The 22,484-nt window shown below is 42.9% G+C and overlaps 1 protein-coding gene across 1 annotated transcript; it reads left to right on the top strand.

Moving 5' to 3' along the window:
- Positions 1–19,614: 19,614 nt before the first annotated feature.
- LOC125531983 (F-box/kelch-repeat protein At5g42350) lies at positions 19,615–21,791 on the top strand. Its single transcript, XM_048696168.2, has one exon. The coding sequence runs from the start codon at positions 19,849–19,851 to the stop codon at positions 21,589–21,591; it is 1,743 nt and encodes a 580-aa protein (XP_048552125.2). The 5' UTR covers positions 19,615–19,848; the 3' UTR covers positions 21,592–21,791.
- The last annotated feature ends 693 nt before the right edge of the window (positions 21,792–22,484 follow it).

The following is a 22,484-nucleotide window of genomic DNA, read 5'->3' as shown; positions in this document are numbered from 1 at the left end:
CTATTTATCAGGGTGATAACCGGGAGCGCCTATACGCCGCACTCTGCGGCAAAAGGACGCCCCTTCGCACAGGGGACGCACCAATTGGGCAAGCCCATGGAAGATACCGCTGGTCTGTAGCGCAACAGGTGAAAATAAGGAAAAACGAAGCTCTCCAAGACCTTACAGTAACGAGGTCCTGTCGAATGCCATGCGAGCTGATGATTCTTAGTGACAATTTGCAGCCTTAATGTGTAAGAACTAACAAAAGTGCCAGAACTCTAGCACATTTTGATTTTATTCAAACAAATCTTGGAAATTATAAACAATTCTCTAAAAGTTAAGTAATGTTTCAAAGTTCGAACATTGGTCAAACAACACGAAAAAAAAAATTGAAACTCCAATTTTTTTAATATGTGAACAAATTTAAAAACAGGAACATATTTTGAAAATTTCTGAACAAAATTTGAAACGTGAACATTTTATGAAAAATGCGAAATTTTTTTTGAAAAAAACGAACAATTTTTGAAAAACCGGAACAAAGGTGAAATTCCAAATCTTTTTTGAAAATTTGAACAAATTTTAAAACGCGAATATTTTTTGAAAATCATGAAAAAAATTTGAAAAATGAGAACAAATGTGAAATCCCAATTTTCAAAATTTGAACCAATTTGAAAAAACAGACATTTTTTGAAAATCACGAGCAAATTTTGAAACAGCAAACAAATTTTGTACATTTTTTGAAAAGAACAACATGTCTTTTGAAAACCTGATCAAATAAATTTGTACATTTTTTAAAGCCGAACAAAGTATTGAATATATTGAAATTTTTTGAAATTGCGATTTTTCTAAATAAAAAAAGAAAGAAAGAAAAAGAATAATGAAATGAAAAATGCGAAAAAAAGGAAACACATAATAGCCAACCTCTTGCATGTATAGGACACTAGCGTTGTGAAGCTCGACGAGTGGGAGTTTTGAGGTTAGATTCCTCGCTCTGTCGGTTTTTGGGGGGATTTATTCTGTGTGAAGTACCCGTCATGGGACGGCCCATGAACGATCGATGGGTGTGCGGGAGGTCAACATTTTGCCGCAGAATGCGGCGAATAAGTTTTCCGTGATAACCGGGGCGACCAACCAGTCCACCAATGCTGGTTAGACGTACGATCGCAGCCTAGTAGATAGCAGCGGAAGGTAAAAAAGAAGTAGATGCGAGCGGAGGCACTCTTCTCAGATTCTTTGTTCTCTCATTTTTCTTCACCGATTTTTTCATTCTTTTCTTTTTATATTCTCCATTTTGTTTCATTTTTTGGTTTTTTTGTTTCCTTTTGTTTTCCATTTTTCATTTATATATACATGTTCAACTTTTCCTCATATATTTGTTCAACATTTTTTAAATACCTATTCAACATTTTTATAGACATGATAAAAAAATAGTTGCTCAACATTTTAATTTGTTGTTATCTTTCATTCTATTTTTCATATATGTCAATAACATTTTTTGTATACACGTTCAACATTGTCGCAATGCTTATTCAACATTTTTCAAACATTTGTTCAACATTTAATACCGATGCCAACATTTTTCAAATACTCGTTCAACATTTTTTAATACTTATTCAACATTTTAAATGATTGTTCAACATTTTTCAAATATTTATTCAACATTCTTTAATACTTCTTTATCATTCTTTAAATACTTGTTCAATATTTTTAATATGTTTTCAACATTTCTTAAAATAATTTTTTAATATTTTTCAAATATTCATTCAACATTTTTCAAATTTGTTTTTGAAGAGTGCATTTTGTAATGTATATGTTGAAAAACATATTGAACAAGTATTTGAAAAATGTTGAATAAATAATTAAAATGGAATAAGCACTCGAACAATGTTGATTGTGCATACAAAAAATGTTGATTGCTTATTAAGAAAATGTTTTTGACATATACAAAAATAAAGAGTGAAAACAAAAATAAACATAAGAAAAAACAAAACCAAACAAAGACAAAAGAAAAGAGGGAAAAGAAAAAACCCAGAGAAAACCGAGTAAAAACAAAGAAAAAGAAAGAAAAGGGCAAATATAAAACCAGAAAAGAAAGTAAACAGGGTAAAACCCAGCTCATTTTCTTTTTTTTTAACATCAGTACAGACACAAGCGCCCATATACACGCGCATACACTCATCCCTATGAACGCACACGCACACACCCTACCCCTATGAGCATCTCCGAAAAATTGAACCGGCATATCATCTTAAAATTTATGAAGTCACCGTAGACACCTCGTCGTCGATGAAAACGTCTCCTCCACTGAATGCGCATCGTCGAAAATCCCGAAATAAATCCAGAAATAAATATTTTTTTTTGCGGGAAACATAGAGCTTTATTCAATCATAAACGGCTCCAGCGCGATCAGCCATCAGGCTCGTCACTAGGAAACCGGGATGAGAGTCCATCCAACAATCAGTCACTCCCAATGTGCTTGCATGCTTTGCACAGAGGTGCGCTGAGTTGTTAGCTTGTCTCAATACATGATGAACATCAAAACTAAGAAAAGTTGAGGCTAGCCCTTCAATTTCGAGAAGAATAAGCGCTATGACAGAGCGCGAAAATTATCGCGAGTTCCAGAGTTGTACCAACTCCAGACAATCTACTTCGAGCACCACTCGCGAAGCACCTTGAAGCTTGCCGAAAATGACTCCGTCTCGTAGAGCCATGGCTTCTGCGATAAGCGGATCCATGACATGATGATATGGCTTGCTCCAGGCAGCAACAAAAGCGGATGAGGTGCGAGCAAGTCCCCCCGCTCCGCTTCTGTTTTCAGTCAGTGAGACACTAGCGTCTGTATTGATCTTTAGCCACTCGGGATCAGGTGGCCGCCAACCATAACCAGGCAGGATCCTGGTATGTTCTTTGGGAAGCTCCAACAGCATTAGGGCTTCTCGGATACGCTTCAGGGACTGGCCTGGATTCAGGCTCTCTCTATCATGTGTTATATTATTGCGAGAAGTCCATATAGCCCACATGACTGTGATGATCTTCGGCCTATCCCCTTCAGTGATGCGTGAGTCACACAAAATATCCTTGCACCAAGTGATCGGATGTAAGTGTGGCAGCTTGACATTGAGCCATTTCCTAGCTTCTGTCCAGAAACTTTGAGCATGAGAACACTTGATGAGAGCGTGCGTCATGTCTTCGTCTGCACCCTTGCAGATTTTGCATCGGGCCATAGTGGCAATGTGCCTGTATTTCAGTGTTGATTCGACCGGCAAGATGCCGCGAAGGACCCGCCACCAAAAAACACGGACTTTAGGTAGCACCTTGAGCTTCCAAAGCCGAGTCCATAACTATTTATCCTTCTCAGAAGTTTCAGTAATCGTCCCTTCCTCTAGAGCCAACTGCTCGTTACGAGTCATTAGAACACGATACGGAGATTTTACAGTATAGGATCCCGACCTCTCATGAGCCCACGCCCAGAAATCGTCGCCACCACCTTGCCAGAGAGGTAGATTCAGGATTGCGTCGGCATCCGGTGGGGTGAAGTTACTCCTTATAAGATCAACTTTCCAACTCCAGTTGTCTGTATCGATAAGGTCTGAAACGGTGTGAATGTTGGCGCTCCCAATCTGAACTGAGGGTTTCAGAGATAGTTTTCCAGGCAGCCAGCGATCAGTCCAAATTTTCACAGAAGTGCCATCACAAATTCGCCATAGCAGGCCGGCTTCAAGTGCCTTCCTCCCAGCTATGATACCCTTCCATGTCGTGGAGGCATTTCGTGGCACAGAAGCACTCATAAAATCAGAGTTTGGGAAATAGCGTCCTTTTAGCACCCTAGAGCACAAGGACTCCGGGTTTGTCATCATTCTCCAGCCATGTTTGCCCAAAAGCGCAATATTGAAACATTCCAAATCGCGGAAACCCATTCCTCCTTTTATCTTAGGAAGTGACAAGGATTTCCAATCAATCCAGTGGAGAGATCTTCGATCAATAGAACTGCTCCACCAATATTTTGCCATCGGCGACGAGATGCTCTTGTAGACTTTCTTGGTTAACTTGAAACAGGTCATAGTAAATGTTGGAATGGACTGGGCAACTGACTTGAGCAAGACTTCCCTTGCCGCGCAAGAAACCAAGCGCTCAGTCCCGCCATTCATCCTCGATCGCACCCGTTCGCCAATGTAAGCAAAGGTCCCGGAAGCGATCCGACCCAGTGCAGTCGGCAGGCCCAAGTATCTCTCACTAAAAGCCTCAACCGAAACGCCCAATGTTGCTTTCAGGGCAGCTCTAACCGGATCAGGCGTGTTTGGGATGAATAATATGGAGCTTTTGTCCCTGTTCACACGTTGGCCCGAACACAATCCATAAATATCCAGTATATGGTTTAACCTAGCAGCACTCTCCACCTTTGCATTCATGAAGATGAGACTGTCATCTGCGAATAGCAGATGGTTTATCCAAGGTGAGTGGATGCTGACACGAATTCCTCTGTGTACCTGAGCTCCACCAAATCTGTTGAGTAGAGTTGTGAAGCCTTCTGCACAGAGAAGAAAGAGGTAGGGTGACACCGGGCATCCTTGTCGCAACCCCCTGGAAGGGGTGAAGAATGGCAAGAGCTCACCGTTCACGCGAACTGCAAATCGAACTGACGAAACACACTTCAAGATCAGGCGAACAAAGGAGGCACTGAAGCCTAGCTTAGACATGATGGCCTCCAGGTAGTGCCATTCGACGCGGTCGTATGCTTTCATCATGTCCAGTTTGACAGCACAACCGAAATTCTTTCCTTTTTTTCCTCCTTTTCATTGCATGCACGCTTTCATGTGCTATGAGCATGTTATCAGTGATGAGTCACCCCGGTACAAAGGCACTTTGCTCCTCATTGATGATATCATTCAGAAAACCTCTTATCCTGTTGACAATACACTTTGCTGCTATTTTTGTATAAAAATGGACAAAGGGAGATGGGTCTGTATTGTTTGATGCTTTGAGGATGCCGTACCTTAGGGATTAGTGTAATAAATGTATCATTCATCCCCTACGGTAGTTCACCCCCATTTAGAAATTCAAGCACCGCCGGAATAATGTCATCCTTAAGGATTGTCCAATGCCTCTGAAAGAAGCCCGCGGTGAAGCCATCCACTCCCGGTGTTTTTGATGGCGCCATCTGGAACAGCGCTGTTTTGACCTCCTGTTCAGTATAGGCCATATCAATGTGTGCGTTCATTTGATCAGACACACGGGTTGGAACTAAGTCCAAAAGCTCATCCATGGGATTGAACCCCAGAAATAAATACGGGCATCAGAACTTAAACATTGATGGGCTGAGATACCACAATCCTTTTAACCATTCAATCATAAGTTGATTCGCCATTTTCTTTCTAGTAGGACGCGTGATGTACCACAAGTAGATTTTGGCGCGGTGGGTATCAGCCGCTGGGAATATAGTAGTTGATCGCAGGACCGATTCTCAGCTGTAGCACCATTTAACTTAGTTTTTTTCGAAAAATACGCGTCACCGTGGGCCAGCCCGATACGATAGCGATCGGCGCGATAGTTTCCCCTCCACTCGCGTAACGCGAGAAATAGGGGCGCCCCTCTCTGTCTCGGTTCAAGCCAGACATAAGCGCACCGGACCAAAGGGAGTTCAAAATTTTATTTTATTTTTGAGAAGAAAGGGAGTTCAAATTTATTTTGGGACCTTGCAGTGCTGGCGGCCCGGTACACAACAGCCCGTTAACACCAAGTGATCCCGCGTCTCCGTTTGGGGAGCAACTAGTTAACTAGCGCTCCTTCGGGAGCCTCGCAACGATCAACGTTACTTGGCGCGCTCTTAGTCATTCATCACGTGTCGCGTTTTGGACGCTTCTTTTGAATTTTGTTTTTTTATTTTATTTTTTCGCACGCGTTTCCAGCTTTTTAAACAGTTTTTTTTGGGTTTTTTCGACGTTTTGGTTTTCTCTCTGTCTTTCTTAACTCTTTTATCAAAAAAATTCGATTTTTTCCGTGAAAAACGCGTTTTCTTTTTTTTGTGAAAGTCACGGTTTTTCTTTCGCGAGAGGCACGGTTGTGCTTTAGCGAGAGTCACGGCCGTGCCTCTCGGAAACGAAAAAAATGCGTTTTCTATTTTTTTTTTCTTTCGCGATAGTCACGGTTTTGCTTTCGCGAGAGTCACGGCCGTGCCTCTCGGAAAGGGAAAAACAGAACGCGTTTTCTGTTTTTTTTTTCTTTCGCGAGAGTCACGGTTTTGCTTTCGCGAGAGTCACGGCCGTGCCTCTCGGAAATGGAAAAAAAACGTGTTTTCTGTTTTTTTTCCCTTACACGAGTCACGGTTTTGCTTTCACGAGAGGCACGGTTGTGATTCTGCGAGAGGCACGGGTGTGCCTCTTTCGGAAAGGGAAAAAAACCGTGCTCCTGGTTTGGTTTTTTCGCCCGGTTTTCTTCGTCCGGTTTTTTTTGTGAAAAAAAAATTCGTCAAAACCTATCAACATGGGATCTAGTTTTGAAGATCTCGACGCGAGGAATTCAATGGTGAAAACGGTTCAAGATTTGGACGCACGGTTTAAGAGATAAAACGTTTTGAATAAACGGATCTACGAAAAAAGGGAAAATTCCCAGGTTGCGACAAGTGGCGCACTGCATGTGCGCCACTTGTCGCGGCCTGAAAAAGTGGAGTGTTCTTTGCAACGAGTACTCCTTAATTAGTTATTTCGCTCCGTTTGTTGATTCCTCAAAATAAGTCTTCGTCTCTGTTTCAAAAAAAAAGTCTCCGTGTATTGTTAACTCATGGTACTTCATCCGTTCCAAAACACGTCAAGTTCTATTTTTTGGTCCGGAATAAAATATCTTGAAGTTTGATTAAATTTATTGAAAATATACCAATATCTGCAGCACCAAATTAGTTTCATTAAATTCATTTCTTTAAAACACCACCCATATATTAATTACTATCAAAATTAAACTTAGCAATCTCATGCACCACTATATTGATATGTCGATCAATCTTCATGATCTTGAGACTATCAATAACCTTTGAGACACTTAACGCTTCCTTTTTCAGATTCATAAGAGGAGACCTGTCTATAGTTTCTTTTGCCAGAAAAGATGTCATAAAAGAGCAACCAGTTTTCAAAAAATTGGTTTGTGGAGAGTAATATCAATGTATAACCTGGCGAGGCACACCCGGAGTTCCTCCTCATCCACACATGTACACGTCTGAATAAAGTCCCACGACGAAACAATAATTTCGCCCGAATAATTCCTTGCGGCAACTCCGACGCTAGCAAATCTCATGCCCTCTACAAAACTAGCGTCAATATTTATCTTAATATACTCAGGAGCAAGAGCAAGAGGCTTTCAAAGAACACAATCTTTCGTCATAAGATTAACGTACCTCCAAGTATCAGTTACCCCCTTACCTTTGTTGCTTAAGTTCACTTGCACACAAGCGTTGGCTGATGATAAGCTCTTCCAATAATTATCCACAAAGATATCAGAGGCGGACACAGATTCTCTCCCACTTCCAAAAATCAAATGATTTCTCACATGCTAAGTGAGAACATGAATAAAACCTGCTCGCGCACCTGCGACCCAAGCTGGTCCAACAAAATGAGAAACCAGTCTAGACCCGTAAATCTGAATAACTCCTCTCCCCGAAGATCCCACACTTCCCCAAGGCAAGATGCAAAGCCTAAGCCTTTGAGCAAGTCAAAATAGTATTGGAAAATACTTTCATCTTCAACACCACATATAGAGCACAAACCTGATTAGTTTGATGATGAGATACTCTATTCATCTGGATTGCCAAATTGTTAGACATGGCCCATCAGGCAAAAAAATCTAAATTTTTTTGCGGAACTTTGACCTTCCAAATAACATCCCAAAGCCTCATTTCCCCATTAGTGGCACTACTGGCCAGTCATGTATCTCCTTTGCCATCCTTGAGATTTAAGGCCACTTCATACGCACTTTTTACAGAAAACATATCGTTTTTTCATAGTACCACGCAATTAAATCACCCTCTCCCACAGACTGAATACGCAAATTTAAGATCTCCTCAGCATCATGGTGATAGAACAAGTGCCTAATCAAATTTGCATCCCATCTTCTTGTCCCGCTCATGAATAATTTAGACACCCATTTTAGTCTAGAACTCTAGAACAATTCTTTTTGCCCGAAACTTTTAATCCCAAATTCCTTGGTAGCCAGTTATCGCTCCAGATATTTATACTGTTACCGTCCAACACTCACCAAATGACACCTTTTTTAAGCAGTTTCAGGCCATGCGCGATACCTTGCCAATTCACCGACGTGGACTGCGGGAAGACAGTATCCAAGATGTGATCATTGAGGTAATACTTTGCCTTCATTACTTTAGCACATAACGAGTCCGGGTACACCAATAAACGACAAGCCTATTTTGCCAAGAGCACTTGATTAAATAACCTTAGATCACGGAACCCCATACCGCCCTCCCATTTTGGCTTTGTTAGTTTGTCTGTTCAAATGAAAATCTTGAAGAGCTCCTCTATCGCATGCATCCTTTGACAACAATGATAGAGCCTCTTTCATAAACAAGAACAAACACTAGGATAATGGATCCCCGTGCCTGAGTCCACAAGACGGATAGAAAGATTCTAAAAATTGTCCATTAAGCCAAACAGAAAATTTCACTGATGTGGCACAGGTCATAATCCAATTGACTCATGTTGGCAGAAAACCAAAAGCCCCACACATACATTTTTAAAACTGCCAATCCACTCGATTGTATGCTTTTGCCAAGTCTAATTTGTATGCGCAAAAAATCTCCATGCCGATCTTTTAATGTACTCAAAGAATGAATACATTCAAAAGCAATGAGTGCGTTATCAGAAATTAACCTGGCTGGAATAAACACACGCCGAGTGGGAGAGATCATACCATCCAAGAGAGGTCTCGGTCTGTTCACAAGACACTTCGAGATAATTTTATAGATGATATTACACAGGCTGATCGGTGTGAAATCTTTGATGGACTGGGCATTCTTCACTTTGGGAATGAGGACAATAATAGTTTCATTGATTCCTTCAGGCATAATTCCTGAGATAAAATATTGTTGAGCTGCCCTTACAATATCCTCCTTAATTAAGCCCCAATTCCTCTGGAAAAATTTAGCAGGAAAGCCATCCGGACCTGGGGCTTTTATCAGACCAATATGGAAAAGAACATCACTAGTCTCTTTCTTAGAAAAAGGTTTGCAAAACTCCGCATTCATATCGTCATCGACAAGAGGTTTCACAAGCGGAATAATACGAGAAGGGTTAACATTAGGGTCGCATGAGTATAGTTGCTGAAAAAACGAATTTGTGATACCTTGAATCTCTTCCATATTGTCCGAGAGTCCCAACACTCCTCCTGAGAGCATAATTTTTTTTTCTTCGCCCTCCATGAGGCCCTCCTGTGGAAAAAAATTGTATTACGATCCCCCAAAATCATTTTGTCAATATAAGACCTTTGCTTCCACATGATTTCTTCCTTTATAAGAAGCTCATTGATACGTCTCCAATGTATCTATAATTTTTGATTGTCCCATGCTATTATATTATCTGTTTTGGATGTTTAATGGGCTTATTTATACACTTTTATATTATTTTTGGGACTAACCTACTAACCTAAGGCCCAGTGCAAATTGTTGTTTTTTTGTCTATTTCAGTGTTTCGCAGAAAAGGAATATCAAACGGAATCCAAATGGAATGAAACCTTCGGAGAGTTATTTTTGGAACAAACGTGATCCAGGGGACTTGGAGTAGACGTCAAGAAATCAACGAGGAGGCCACGAGGTAGGGAGGCGCGCCCCCACCCTCGTGGGCCCCTCGTAACTCCACTGACCTACTTCTTCCTCCTATATATGTCCATATACCTTGAAAACATCCAGGAGCACCACGAAACTCTATTTCCATCGCCGCAACCTTCTGTACCCAAGAGATCCCATCTTGGGGCCTTTTCCGGAGCTCCGTTGGAGGGGGAATCGATCATGGAGGGCTTCTACATCAATACCATAGCCTCTCCAATGATGTGTGAGTAGTTTACCACAGACCTTCGGGTCCATAGTTATTAGCTAGATGGCTTCTTCTCTCTCTTTGGATCTCAATACAATGTTCTCCTCGATCTTCTTGGAGATCTATTTGATGTAACTCTTTTTACGGTGTGTTTGTCAAGATTCGATGAATTGTGGGTTTATGATCAAGTTTATCCATGAACAATATTTTATTGTTCTCTGAAATCTTTTATGTATGATTGGTTATCTTTGCAAGTCTCTTCGAATTATCAGTTTAGTTTGGCCTACTAGATTGATCTTTCTTGCAATGGGAGAAGTGCTTAGCTTTGGGTTCAATCTTGTGGTGTCCTTTCCCAATGACAACAGGGGCAACAAGGCATGTATTGTATTGTGGCCATTGAGGATAAAAAGATAGGGTTTATATCATATTGCTTGAGTTTATCCCTCTACATCATGTCATCTTGCCTAATGCGTTACTCTGTTCTTATGAACTTAATACTCTAGATGCATGATGGATAGCGGTCGATGTGTGGAGTAATAGTAGTAGATGCATAATCGTTTCGGTCTACTTGTCGCAGACGTGATGCCTCCGTAATACTTATGCTATCTTGAGAGGAGCCACTAGTGAAACCTATGGCCCCCGGGTCTATCTTTTATCATATAAGTTTCCAATCTATTTTACTTTGCAATCTTTATTTTCTTATCTGTATCATAAAAATATCAAAAATATTTATCTTATTATTATTATCTCTACCATATCTCACTCTCGTAAGTGATCGTGAAGGGATTGGCAACCCCTTTATCGCGTTGGTTGCGAGGTTCTTATTTGTTTGTGTAGGGACTTGTGTGTAGTCTCCTACTGGATTGGTACCTTAGTTCTCAAAAACCGAGGGAAATAATTACGCTACTTTGTTGCATCACCCTTTCCTCTTCAAGGAAAAATCAACGCAGTGCTCAAGAGGTAGCAAGAAGGATTTCTGGCGCCGTTGTTGGGGAGGTTGCACCAAGTCAAGTCAAGATTTGATCTCCCGTCAACAAGCCATTTCTGGCGCTGTTGCCGGGGAGATCTACTCACAAGTCAAGACATACCAAGTACCCATCACAAACTCTTATCCCTCGCATTACATTATTTGCCATTTGCCTCTCGTTTTCCTCTCCCTCACTTCACCTTTGCCGTTTTATTCGCCCTCTTTTCCGTTCGTCTCTTTTTCACTTGCTTCTTGTGTCACCGTGTGTTGTCATGGCTAGTCCTTCTATCATTGTTAGTACTCCCGATCATGAAGTTCTTAATTTTAAACAAAGGGAGGGGGAATCTAAAAGATGCTTGGCATAGAATTTGCAAGGCTCAGAATAGATCTACTAGGAAGCAATCAACTTCCGTTCTTCTTCGCAATTTTTATGTAGGCACCACTCCTTGGAATAGATATATTTTTGATACCATTACCGAAGGAAATTTCTTGGGTATCCATACTTTTGATTCTTATAATGCTATGATAGATCTGTTTGGCCCCCTGCCTTTTTTGGTTAATGGAACTGTTTTAACTTTGGAACATGTGATGCAAAGGCTTGAAATTATTGAAAATAAAGTTGCCTCTGTGGAGTTGATTGAAAATTTGGATAAAAAGATCCACAACCAAATCACTCAATATGGATCTAAGGTAGGGGTTACTCTGATTTTTTTTAAAGAAAAACAACATATAATTAACGAAAGAATAGATCCAGATTCCACAAGAATTGGTAAACTTGAGGATATTATTACTAATTTAGGGTCTGCCTTTTCATCCGTTAAAAATACTCCAAATCCTCCAACTACCAAGATTGCTAAATTAATGTATGTTCCTAAAAATAAGGGTGAATCTTCTAGTAAGGAAAATGCGGATCTCAAATCAATAATTATTCACCCCAACTTCTTCAATATCATTATGGAACCTTTTGCTACAAATGAATTTCTTGATTTCTTGCCTAGGAGTTTGATCATCAATAAAAAGGAGGAAACTCCCAAGGGTTAAAAGTGTTCCATTGAAGAATTGCATACCAAAGATGATAATACCTAGATCTATTCTTGCTTTTATGCCTAGCTAGGGGCGTTAAACGATAGCGCTTGTTAGGTGGCAACCCAATTTTATTTTTGTTTCTTGCTTTTTGGTTCTGTTTAGTAATAAATAATTCATCTAGCCTCTGGTTAGATGTGGTTTTATGCTTTTAATTAGTGTTTGTGCCAAGTAGAACCTTTGGGAAGACTTGGGGGAAGTTTTAGCGATCTTTTTGTAAAAAACAGAAACTTTAGCTCTCACGAGATTTGCTGCCATTTTTTACTGGAGAGTGCGATTAGGTTGATTCTTTTTGCAGATGATTAATAGACAAATTCCTCACGTCCAACAATTTATTTCAGAATTTTTGGGGTTACAGAAGTATTCGAAAACTACAGATTACTACAGACTATTCTGTTTTGACAGATTCTGTTTTTCGTGTGTTGTTTGTTTATTTTGATGCATCTATGGCTAGTATCGGAGGGTATGAACCATAGAGAAGTTGGAATACAGTAGTTTTAACACCAATATAAATAAATAATGAGTTCATTACAGTACTTAAGTGGTGGTTTGTTTTCTTATACTAACAGAGCTCATGAGATTTTCTGTTAAGTTTTGTGTTGTGAAGTTTTCAAGTTTTTGGGTAAAGATTTGATGGATTATGGAATAAGGAGTGGCAAGAGCCTAAGATTGGGGATTTCCAAGGCACCCCAAGGTAAAATTCAAGTACAACCAAAAGCCTAAGCTTGGGGATGCCCCGGAAGGCATCCCCTCTTTCGTCTTCTTCCATCGATAACTTTATTTGAGGCTATATTTTTATTCACCACATGATATGTGTTTTGCTTGGAGCGTCTTATATGATTTGAGTCTTTGCTTTTTATTTTACCACAATCATCCTTGCTATACACACCTTTTGGGAGAGACACACATGAATTAGAATTTATTAGAATACTCTATGTGCTTCACTTATATCTTTTGAGCTAGATAATTTTGCTCTAGTGCTTCACTTATATCTTTTAGAGCACGATGGTGGTTTTATTTTATAGAAATTATGGATCTCTCATGCTTCACTTATATTATTTTGAGAGTCCTTTAGAACAGCATGGTAATTTGCTTTGGTTATGAAATTAGTCCTAATATGATAGGCATTCAAGATGGGTATAATAAAAACTATCATAGAAAGTGCATTGAATACTATGAAAAGTTTGATACTTGATAATTGTTTTGACATATAAATATGGTGATATTAGAGTGTGCTAGTTGAGTAGTTGTGAAATTGAGAAATACTTGTGTTAAAGATTGCAAGTCCCGTAGCATGCACGTATGGTAACCGTTGTGTAACAAATTTGAAACATGAGGTGTTCTTTGATTGTCTTCCTTATGAGTGGCGGTTGGGGACGAGCGATGGTCTTTTCCTACCAATCTATCCCCCTAGGAGCATGCACGTAATGCTTGGTTTTTGATGACTTCTCAATTTTTGCAATAAGTATGTGAGTTCTTTATGACTAATGTTGAGTCCATGGATTATATGCACTCTCGCCCTTCCATCATTGCTAGCATCTTCGGTACCGTGCATTGCCTTTTCTCACCTTGAGAGTTGGTGCAAACTTCGCCGGTGTATCCAAACCCCGTGATATGATACGTTCTATCACACATAAGCCTCCTTATATCTTCCTCAAAACAGCCACCATACCTACCTATTATGGCATTTCCATAGCCATTCTGAGATATATTGCCATGCAACTTTCCACCATTTCATTCATGACACGCTTCATCATTGTCATATTGCTTTGCATGGTCATGTAGTTGACATAGTATTTGTGGCAAAGCCACCATGCATAATTTATCATACATGTCACTCTTGATTCATTGCCCTCCTCGGTACACCACCGGAGGCATTCATATAGAGTCATATTTTGTTCTAGTATCGAGTTGTAATCATTGAGTTGTAAATAAATAGAAGTGTGATTATCATCATTAATAGAGCATTGTCCCCCAAAAAAGGCCAAATAAAAAAAGACCCAAAAAGGAAGAAAAAAAGAAAAAAGAAATAAAAAGGGACAATGCTACTATCCTCTTTTCCACACTTGTGCTTCAAAGTAGCACCGTGATCTTTATGATAGAGAGTCTCTTGTTTTGTCACTTTCATATACTAGTGGGAATTTTTCATTGTAGAACTTGGCTTGTATATTCCAACAATGGACTTCCTCAAATGCCCTAGGTTTTCGTCAGCAAGCAAGTTGGATGCACACCCATTTAGTTTCTTTTGTTGAGCTTTCATACATTTATAGCTCTAGTGCATCCGTTGCATGGCAATCCCTACTCCTTGCATTGACATTAATTGATGGGCATCTCCCTAGCCCATTGATTAGCCTCATCGATGTGAGACTTTCTCCTTTTTTGTCTTCTCCACATAACCCTCATCATCATCATATTCTATTTCACCCATAGTGCTATATCCATGGCTCACGCTCATGTATTGCGTGAAAGTTGAAAAAAGTTTGAGATTACTAAAGCATGAAACAATTGATTGGCTTGTCATCGGGGTTGTGCATGATGAGAGCATTCTTGTGTGACGAAAATGGAGCATGACCAAACTATATGATTGTGTAGGGATGAACTTTCTTTTGCCATGTTATTTTGAGAAGACATGATTGCTTAGTTAGTATGCTTGAAGTATTATTATTTTTTATGTCAATATTAAACTTTTGTCTTGAATCTTTCGGGTCTGAACATTCATGCCACAATAAAGAAAATTATATTGAGAATTATGCTAGGTAGCATTCCACATCAAAAATTCTGTTTTTTTATCATTTACCTACTCGAGGACGAGCATGAATTAAGCTTGGGGATGCTTGATACGTCTCCAACGTATATATAATTTTTTAACGTTCCATGCTATTATATTATATGTTTTGGATGTTTAATGGGCTTATTTATACACTTTTTATATTATTTTTGGGACTAACCTACTAACCCAAGGCCCAGTGCAAATTGCTGTTTTTTTCCTATTTCAGTGTTTCGCAGAAAAGGTATATCAAACGGAATGAAACCTTCGGGAGAGTTATTTTTGGAACAAACATGATCCAGGGGACTTGGAGTAGACGTCAAGAAATCAACGAGGAGGCCATGAGGCTGGGAGGCGCGCCTGCCCCCCTGGCGCGCCCCCACCCTCGTGGGCCCCTCGTAGCTCCACCGACCTACTTCTTCCTCCTATATATGTCCATATACCCCGAAAACATCCAGGAGCACCACAAAACCCTATTTCCACCGCCGTAACCTTCTGTACCCAAGAGATCCCATCTTGGGGCCTTTTCCGGAGCTCCGCCGGAGGGGGAATCGATCACGGAGGGCTTCTACATCAACACCATAGCCTCTCCGATGATGTGTGAGTAGTTTACCACAGACCTTCGGGTCCATAATTATTAGCTAGATGGCTTCTTCTCTCTCTTTGGATCTCAATACAATGTTATCCTCGATCTTCTTGGAGATCTATTTGATGTAACTCTTTTTGCGGTGTGTTTGTCGAGATCCGATGAATTGTGGGTTTATGATCAAGTTTATCTATGAACAATATTTGATTGTTCTCTAAATTTTTTTATGTATGATTGGTTATCTTTGCAAGTCTCTTCGAATTATCAGTTTAGTTTGGCCTACTAGATTGATCTTTCTTGCAATGGGAGAAGTGCTTAGCTTTGGGTTCAATCTTGCGGTGTCCTTTCCCAGTGACAGCAGAGGCAGCAAGGCACGTATTGGATTGTGGCCATCGAGGATAAAAAGATGAGGTTTATATCATATTGCTTGAGTTTATCCCTCTACATCATGTCATCTTGCGTAATGCGTTACTCTGTTCTTATGAATTTAATACTCTAGATGCATGCTGGATAGCGGTCGATGTGTGGAGTAATAGTAGCAGATGCAGAATCATTTTGGTCTACTTGTCGCGGACGTGATGCCTATATACATGATCATGCCTAGATATTCTCATAATTATGTACTTTTGTATCAATTGCTCAACAGTAATTTGTTCACCCGCCGTAATACTTATGCTATCTTGAGAGAAGCCACTAGTGAAACCTATGGCCCCCGGGTCTATCTTTTATCATATAAGTTTCCAATCTATTTTACTTGGCAATCTTTATTTTCTTATCTCATAAAAATATTTATCTTATTATTATTATCTCTATTAGATCTCACTCTCGTAAGTGACCGTGAAGGGATTGACAACCCCTTTATCGCGTTGGTTGCGAGGTTCTTATTTGTTTGTGTAGGTACGAGGGACTTGCGTGTAGTCTCCTACTGGATTGATACTTTGGTTTTCAAAAAGTAAGGAAAATAATTACGCTACTTTGTTGCATCACCCTTTCCTCTTTAAGGGAAAACCAATGCAGTGCTCAAGAGGTAGCGCTCATCCATCACCACAAGAATTTTCTTTCCTTCCACAATCACGACATTATCGCTCCTTCTGAAAAGAACATTTAATCTTTTGCGAGCAGCCTGAATTTTTTTGGAGATAACCAATGTGAACCTGACTCCTAGTATGAAGGGATTTCATTAGTTGATCCAGGTTACTCGCCACATGCCCCAAATCCTTAACTTGCATACTTTTAATCCAGCAAGCTCTGACCGGTTCATCCAAATCCATACTTTCCCTCTCCTAATATGATTCGTATCTCAAATGCTTGTTAAAAATAAGGCTAATTACCCAACATTTGATTATACGAAGGGCAATGATCTGACCTGGAGGAAATAATATGTGAAACCTTGCAATGAGGAAACATAGATGACCATTGAGGCACGCCACCACATGATGCAGACACACCTTCACATTTCGATTGCCTTCCTTCTTATTATCATACGTCCAAGGAACACCTTGAAAGCCGGCCAAATCAAATGAGCTGCATTCGAAAGAACCTCCCGAAAGTCAGCCATGAGTTTTGACAATCTCTTTACGTGAAAAATGCTCATGTTGCCACAATGCTGCATTAAAATCGCCCACCATAAACCAAGGACCAACACCAAGAGATTTAATTAACCCGTCTCAAAAGCTTGAACATGAGATACCTTTGGTTTGCCTTCGGTTTCCCATAAACAAAAGTGCATCTCCATTTTGATCAATTACTATTACAAATATACATGTCAATAAAATGGTCACCAATTTTTTTAACTCCACGGAGAAACACTCATCCCAGAACACCACTAACCCACCACCTTTGCCTTTAATCGAAACAGTACACACATTTTTCATGCCAACCAATAACGCAAACTCTCGACATATTCTTTATTTTGCCTTGTTTCTGCGAGAAAAATAATGACCTAGCTTAATCATCAATTTATTCTCAAAATATATATTTGATGTCTAAGATGTTAATATATTTTTCTATATAAATGGTCAAACTTATCTACAACTTTCTTATAGAAAAATTTAAAACTTCAAGTATTTTCTAGTTAGACAACATTATCTTGTCTTAATATAGTCTAGAGACATGTAATATGTAGCCTCTTTGTTTTTCGGTTAAGATTGGAATGACTTCATAAAGTAGGAACCTGGTTTCCCATGAGACATTTCATATGTTTCTTTTGTACAAAAGACCTTTCATACATGTTTACAAAATGGTTGGTCAAGCAACAAGTTGTTTCTTATCAACCTCACAAAAAAAGTTGTTTCTTATCAAACAAAATCTTGACAATGCATTGTACACTCTTGAATATTTGAGCAATTTTCGAATCTGTTTAATCCAAAATAACGATGGATAAAACATGATGAACAAAATGGACAGGATTATTTGACCACATAAAAATAAAATACTAATCAAAGTAAGCATGCAATCTATATGTAAGATAAAAGTAGCATGCCCATGTCAATTGCAACTAGCAAAAATCCAAATACAATCCCTAAAACAGGGGACACAATCACATACGGACTGGTGGAAGAAGAAGCATTGCATTGAAAGCCATGTCACCAAAGAGATCGTTGGCGTTGGGGAAGTAGTCATCGTTGAGGAAGTCGTTGTGCGCAGTCACACTTGAGAAGAAGCCAACAGTCACGCGAGAGCACTCCCCCTCCAAATGATTGTCTCCCTCGTGTACAGGATGACAAGATATAGAGCTTCGAAGGCATGGTGCTCTACTTCACGGTGCACATTGTGAAGCAGAGTAGGACATGCGTAGGTGGCACAAAGCTTTGGAATCGGGAGGTAGTCACATATGCGTATATGGAATGGCTAATGTGTGTTGTCTATGGATAGAGGAGCAGGCTCCAAAAAATGAAAATGAAAGCACTAAAGAGTGGACGAAGGGGAATAGTCCATCACTATTCCCGGTTTCGTTTTCCATTAGTGCAAAACATTTCGACCTTTTTCTCGCGTGTCAAAAAAAGTCAGTGTGCGCATGTGGCACATGTCCTAGAACAGCTCGGCTTGATCACGAAACACGACGCGTGTGCGAGATGAGGCGGGCGATGGAGAAGGAGCACATGTGTCCTCTTCTCAGACTTGGTGGAACCAACCTTATATGTCGGTCCAACACATCCTACATGATTGTGGTAGGACTAAACTTTCCACACACCATTGTCACGCATGAATGAGCCATATGAGCCTCTGTGGTGTTCCTATAAATTATTAAAACTAATTCTAGTGACTCCCATCAGATCCCAAAGGCACATAGATTTTTCTAATAGTTCCAATACCATTATTATATATTGGTCTTCCGGTGGAGACTGTTAAGTTAAACGTCCACGTTGAATTCCACGCTACAGTTATTCACAACTTAAACATTGGACTTTGCCTCGAATTTATGTGGAAAGAATTGGATGACAATGAGAAGTGAAAAATGAGGACCGAGGAGGCTCCTCCAGGAAAAAAAATCAAGGCCATGGAACTCTTCTCTTCGAAGTTGGATGGCGGCAAGGAAGTTGATGGCGATGGAGAGGATAGGAGGCCTACATATCCCACTCTGATGTCTAGAGTGGGACAGACTGACGAAAGGGTCGAAGAAGATGATCAGAAACAAGGAGATATGTGAGACGTGAGATACAAGATCGATGAGTTGATGAAATCAATGAAGATGTTGGTGGAGAAGAGAAATCATGAAAAGTTGAAGACATATCGAAGAGGCTACAATAGAAGAATGCGAGATGGGGATGATATGCACGAAAGGAGAAAAACGCAAGGAAGAGATGGAGGTGCATATATCCTATAACTTGAAGAGACTTGGTTGGTGCAAGAGAAGATGCCGTATGAAGGGGAGATGACTGGCATTGTTCACGTATGAAATCATTAACATACACATAAACAAAATCGTCTGAATTTTGTATATAAAGACAAAAGAAGAAACAAGTTTAAAATCCCATTACTGATTATCCTAGAGAAAACATCAAAAGTGTTGAAAGATCGGTTGATTGCAAGTAAAAAGTACTCCATGCATGTTTGGGCTCACCTGCGCTGCAATCCACGCACGCAGTCGCTCCCGGACACGGGCTACACGCCGGCAGCACCGCAGCAGGAGAGCCCGGAAAAGGCCCCGTGAATCCCGCCGACGCGCGCGTTTCCATTCCCCCAACCCCACCGCCACCGGTAACCGAGCCCCACCCCACTTTCCCCAACCCCCACTCCTCTCGTCTCCCCGACGACATAATCCTCCAATCCAAGAACCCATCCCTGACTGACCACACCGGGCGGGGGCCATGCTCTCCATCCCCTCGCTCGCCAGGGCCCTCGTCGCGCTCTTCCGCGCCTTCCTCCTCCACCTCCGCGCGCCCGCCTCCGCCCACCACCGCCTCTTCTTCTGATCCACCCACCCACCCATCCCATGTCTGGAGCGGCCGCGCTGCGGAGATCCGGCAGCAACAGCCTCTCCGCCCTGCTGCGCGCCGAGGACGACGACCCCGGCGCCCTGGCCGCCACCAAGCGGCGCGACGGAGGGGGGCGCCGAGGGAGGAGGAGCTGCCTCCGCCTGCCCCTCGGCGGCGCCGGCGGCTGCCGCGTCTGCGCCTGCGACGAGGTCGACCCCGCCCCGCGCCGGCGCGCGCCGGGGGACGGGGACGGCGACGGCGAGGCGGAGGCGGGTGCGGACGGGGAGGAGCAGCGCGTCCCCGCCGCGCTCCAGTGCTTCTCCTGGAAGAAGGGCCCCGCGGCCGCCGCGCGCATCGGCCGGGCATTGCGGGTCCAGGATGATGCGGTGGCGGAGGACGCGGCGCCGTCCCTCACGGCGCTCCCGGACGACGTGCTGGAGATGGTGCTGAGCCGGCTCCCGCTGGCCTCGCTCCTTGCCGCGCGCTGCGTCTGCAGGCGGTGGCGGGACCTCACCGTCGCGCCGCAGCTGCTGCGCCTGCGCCGCGAGGGGCCGCGCCCGGCCACGACGCCCTGGCTCTTCCTGTTCGGGGTCGAGGCCGACGGTGGCTGGGGCGCCTCCGCTGCCGCCACGGCCGTGCACGCGCTCGACGTGGCCGCGCACCGGTGGCACCGGGTCGGGGCGGCCCCGCTCAAAGGTAGGTTCCTGTTCTCCGTCGCCGGCGTCGGGGACGAGCTCTACGTCGTCGGGGGCCGCTCCGGGGGGTCCAGCGCCGGCTCCGTCAAGACAAAGACACACAAGGGAGTCATGGTGTTCAGCCCTCTCACCGGCGCGTGGCGGAAGACCTCCCCGATGCGGGCCGCGCGGTCACGGCCGGTGCTGGGGGTGTTCGAGATGTCTGCCAGTCGCAGCATTGTCCACGCCCGCGCTGAGAAGCATGTCCGGCGCGCCAACGCCGGCGGCAAGTTCCGGCTGGGAGGCACCTCCGCCGTGTACGAGGACCCGCACCGGCTCTCGCTCCGGCGGCTCCGTCTCAGGGATGTGCTGAACGAGGACACCGATTCCACTGTCCCAGCTCACGGTCACGGCAAGGCTGCCAGGCAACAGAGGCAGCCAGCTCAGGCAAGGCAAGCCCTGATCGCTGTGGGTGGCCGAGGGCCATGGGACGAGCCCCTCGTGTCCGGCGAGGTATACGATCCGGTGACCGACAAATGGGTCGAGATCGCCGGGTTCCCCACCGACGTCGGCCTGGCGTGCTCCGGCGCCGTCTGCGGCGACACGTTCTACGTCTACTGCGAGTCCGACACGCTCGTGGCCTACCATCTGGACGCCGGCTCATGGTCCGTCGTCCAGACGTCCCGCCCACCACCCCGGCTCCGAGACTACACGCCGGCGCTGGTCTGCTGCGCGTCCCGGCTGTTCATGCTCTGCGTCTCGTGGTGCGACCCGGCGAACCGGAGGGACAAGGTGGTGCGGAAGGTGTTCGAGCTGAACCTCACCTCCACACCGCTGCTCCAGTGGACCGAGGCCTCGGCCCACCCGGACGCGCCCATGGATTCCAACGCGGTGTTCGCCGCCGGCCAGGACAGGATCTACGCCGTGGAGATGTTCAGGATCTTCGGCAAGGTCCTCGACTTCGCGACGGCGTGCCGGGTCTCCGGCGGCGAGCAGAGCTGGAGCCGCATCGGCCGGGAGAACGCGGCCGCCGAGGCCGACGCCATGTCCTGCCGGCTGAAGTCAATGGCCATGCTGCTCCTCTGAAGATCGCCGGTGTCTACTCCGTTTTTCTTTTCCACTTACACTGATGATGATTTGTTTGTTTCTTCCACGAGCTGGTTGATGTGCAGCTCGGTACAGCCATTCCATTGCCAGATTGCCTGCAGCAATTGCTGTGATTGTTCATGCTGAGTTTGTTCAACATGTTTTATAAAAGATGATTATACTACAATCTTATTATGATATGATGATACCAACCACAATCAGACTCTCACTTTGTAGCAACCTTGTAAATTAGTCGAGATTAGAGCAACACTTGTGGACTTGGTCAGTCTACACATGATTGTTCATACGGCAGCAAAGAGAAGAGAAAGGGCATGTGACTGTGCATGCATACACTCTGCACTTTTCATAATGTAATACAGGTTTGTTGGCAAATCAGTGTCGACGGCAGTGAGACTATCACAATAATCCTGCGTGGATGATTAAGATTTGTCATCACTGGTAGTATTAGTTGATGGCTCCATGCGGTTGGTACAGGCAGCTCCAGCCAGGGCCGTGGGTCTCTTTTAAACTCTGCTCATGTGCAAGTGCCATGATCCAAAATTTGGCATTTAAGTATACGTATATATTTTATCAAGGAAAGGGAGAGAGATGAGGACAGATCTGTAACCCGTGCAAAATTGTACTCTAGTACAGATCTGGCCAGAGTATTTTAGCACTTTCATTCTCAAGAGCCATTGCACTAGTTTACTCCTGACAAGGGGTAAAAATGGAATCTTGATAATTCCGGTTGGTGTCCGGTCACCTCTCTCTCTCTTTTAACATCTTGCGGTGAATGTCATACCATTTGAGAATTCATTCATTGCCTAAAAAAGTGAACAGTTGAGAATTAAGGCCAGTTCTATCCATATTTTATCAAGAGCTGACACTGACCA

Source organism: Triticum urartu, chromosome 5A (genome assembly GCF_056163025.1).
Source record: "Triticum urartu cultivar PI428250 chromosome 5A, HENAU_Tu73, whole genome shotgun sequence".
Taxonomy (NCBI): domain Eukaryota; kingdom Viridiplantae; phylum Streptophyta; class Magnoliopsida; order Poales; family Poaceae; genus Triticum; species Triticum urartu.
The sequence above is the reverse complement of the archived record's forward strand: the minus strand, read 5'-3'. Positions and strand labels throughout refer to the sequence as shown.

Excerpts from the sequence above, each read along its gene's own strand:
- LOC125531983 (XM_048696168.2), top strand. The coding sequence starts at position 19,849 with ATGTCTGGAGCGGCCGCGCTGCGGAGATCCGGCAGCAACAGCCTCTCC.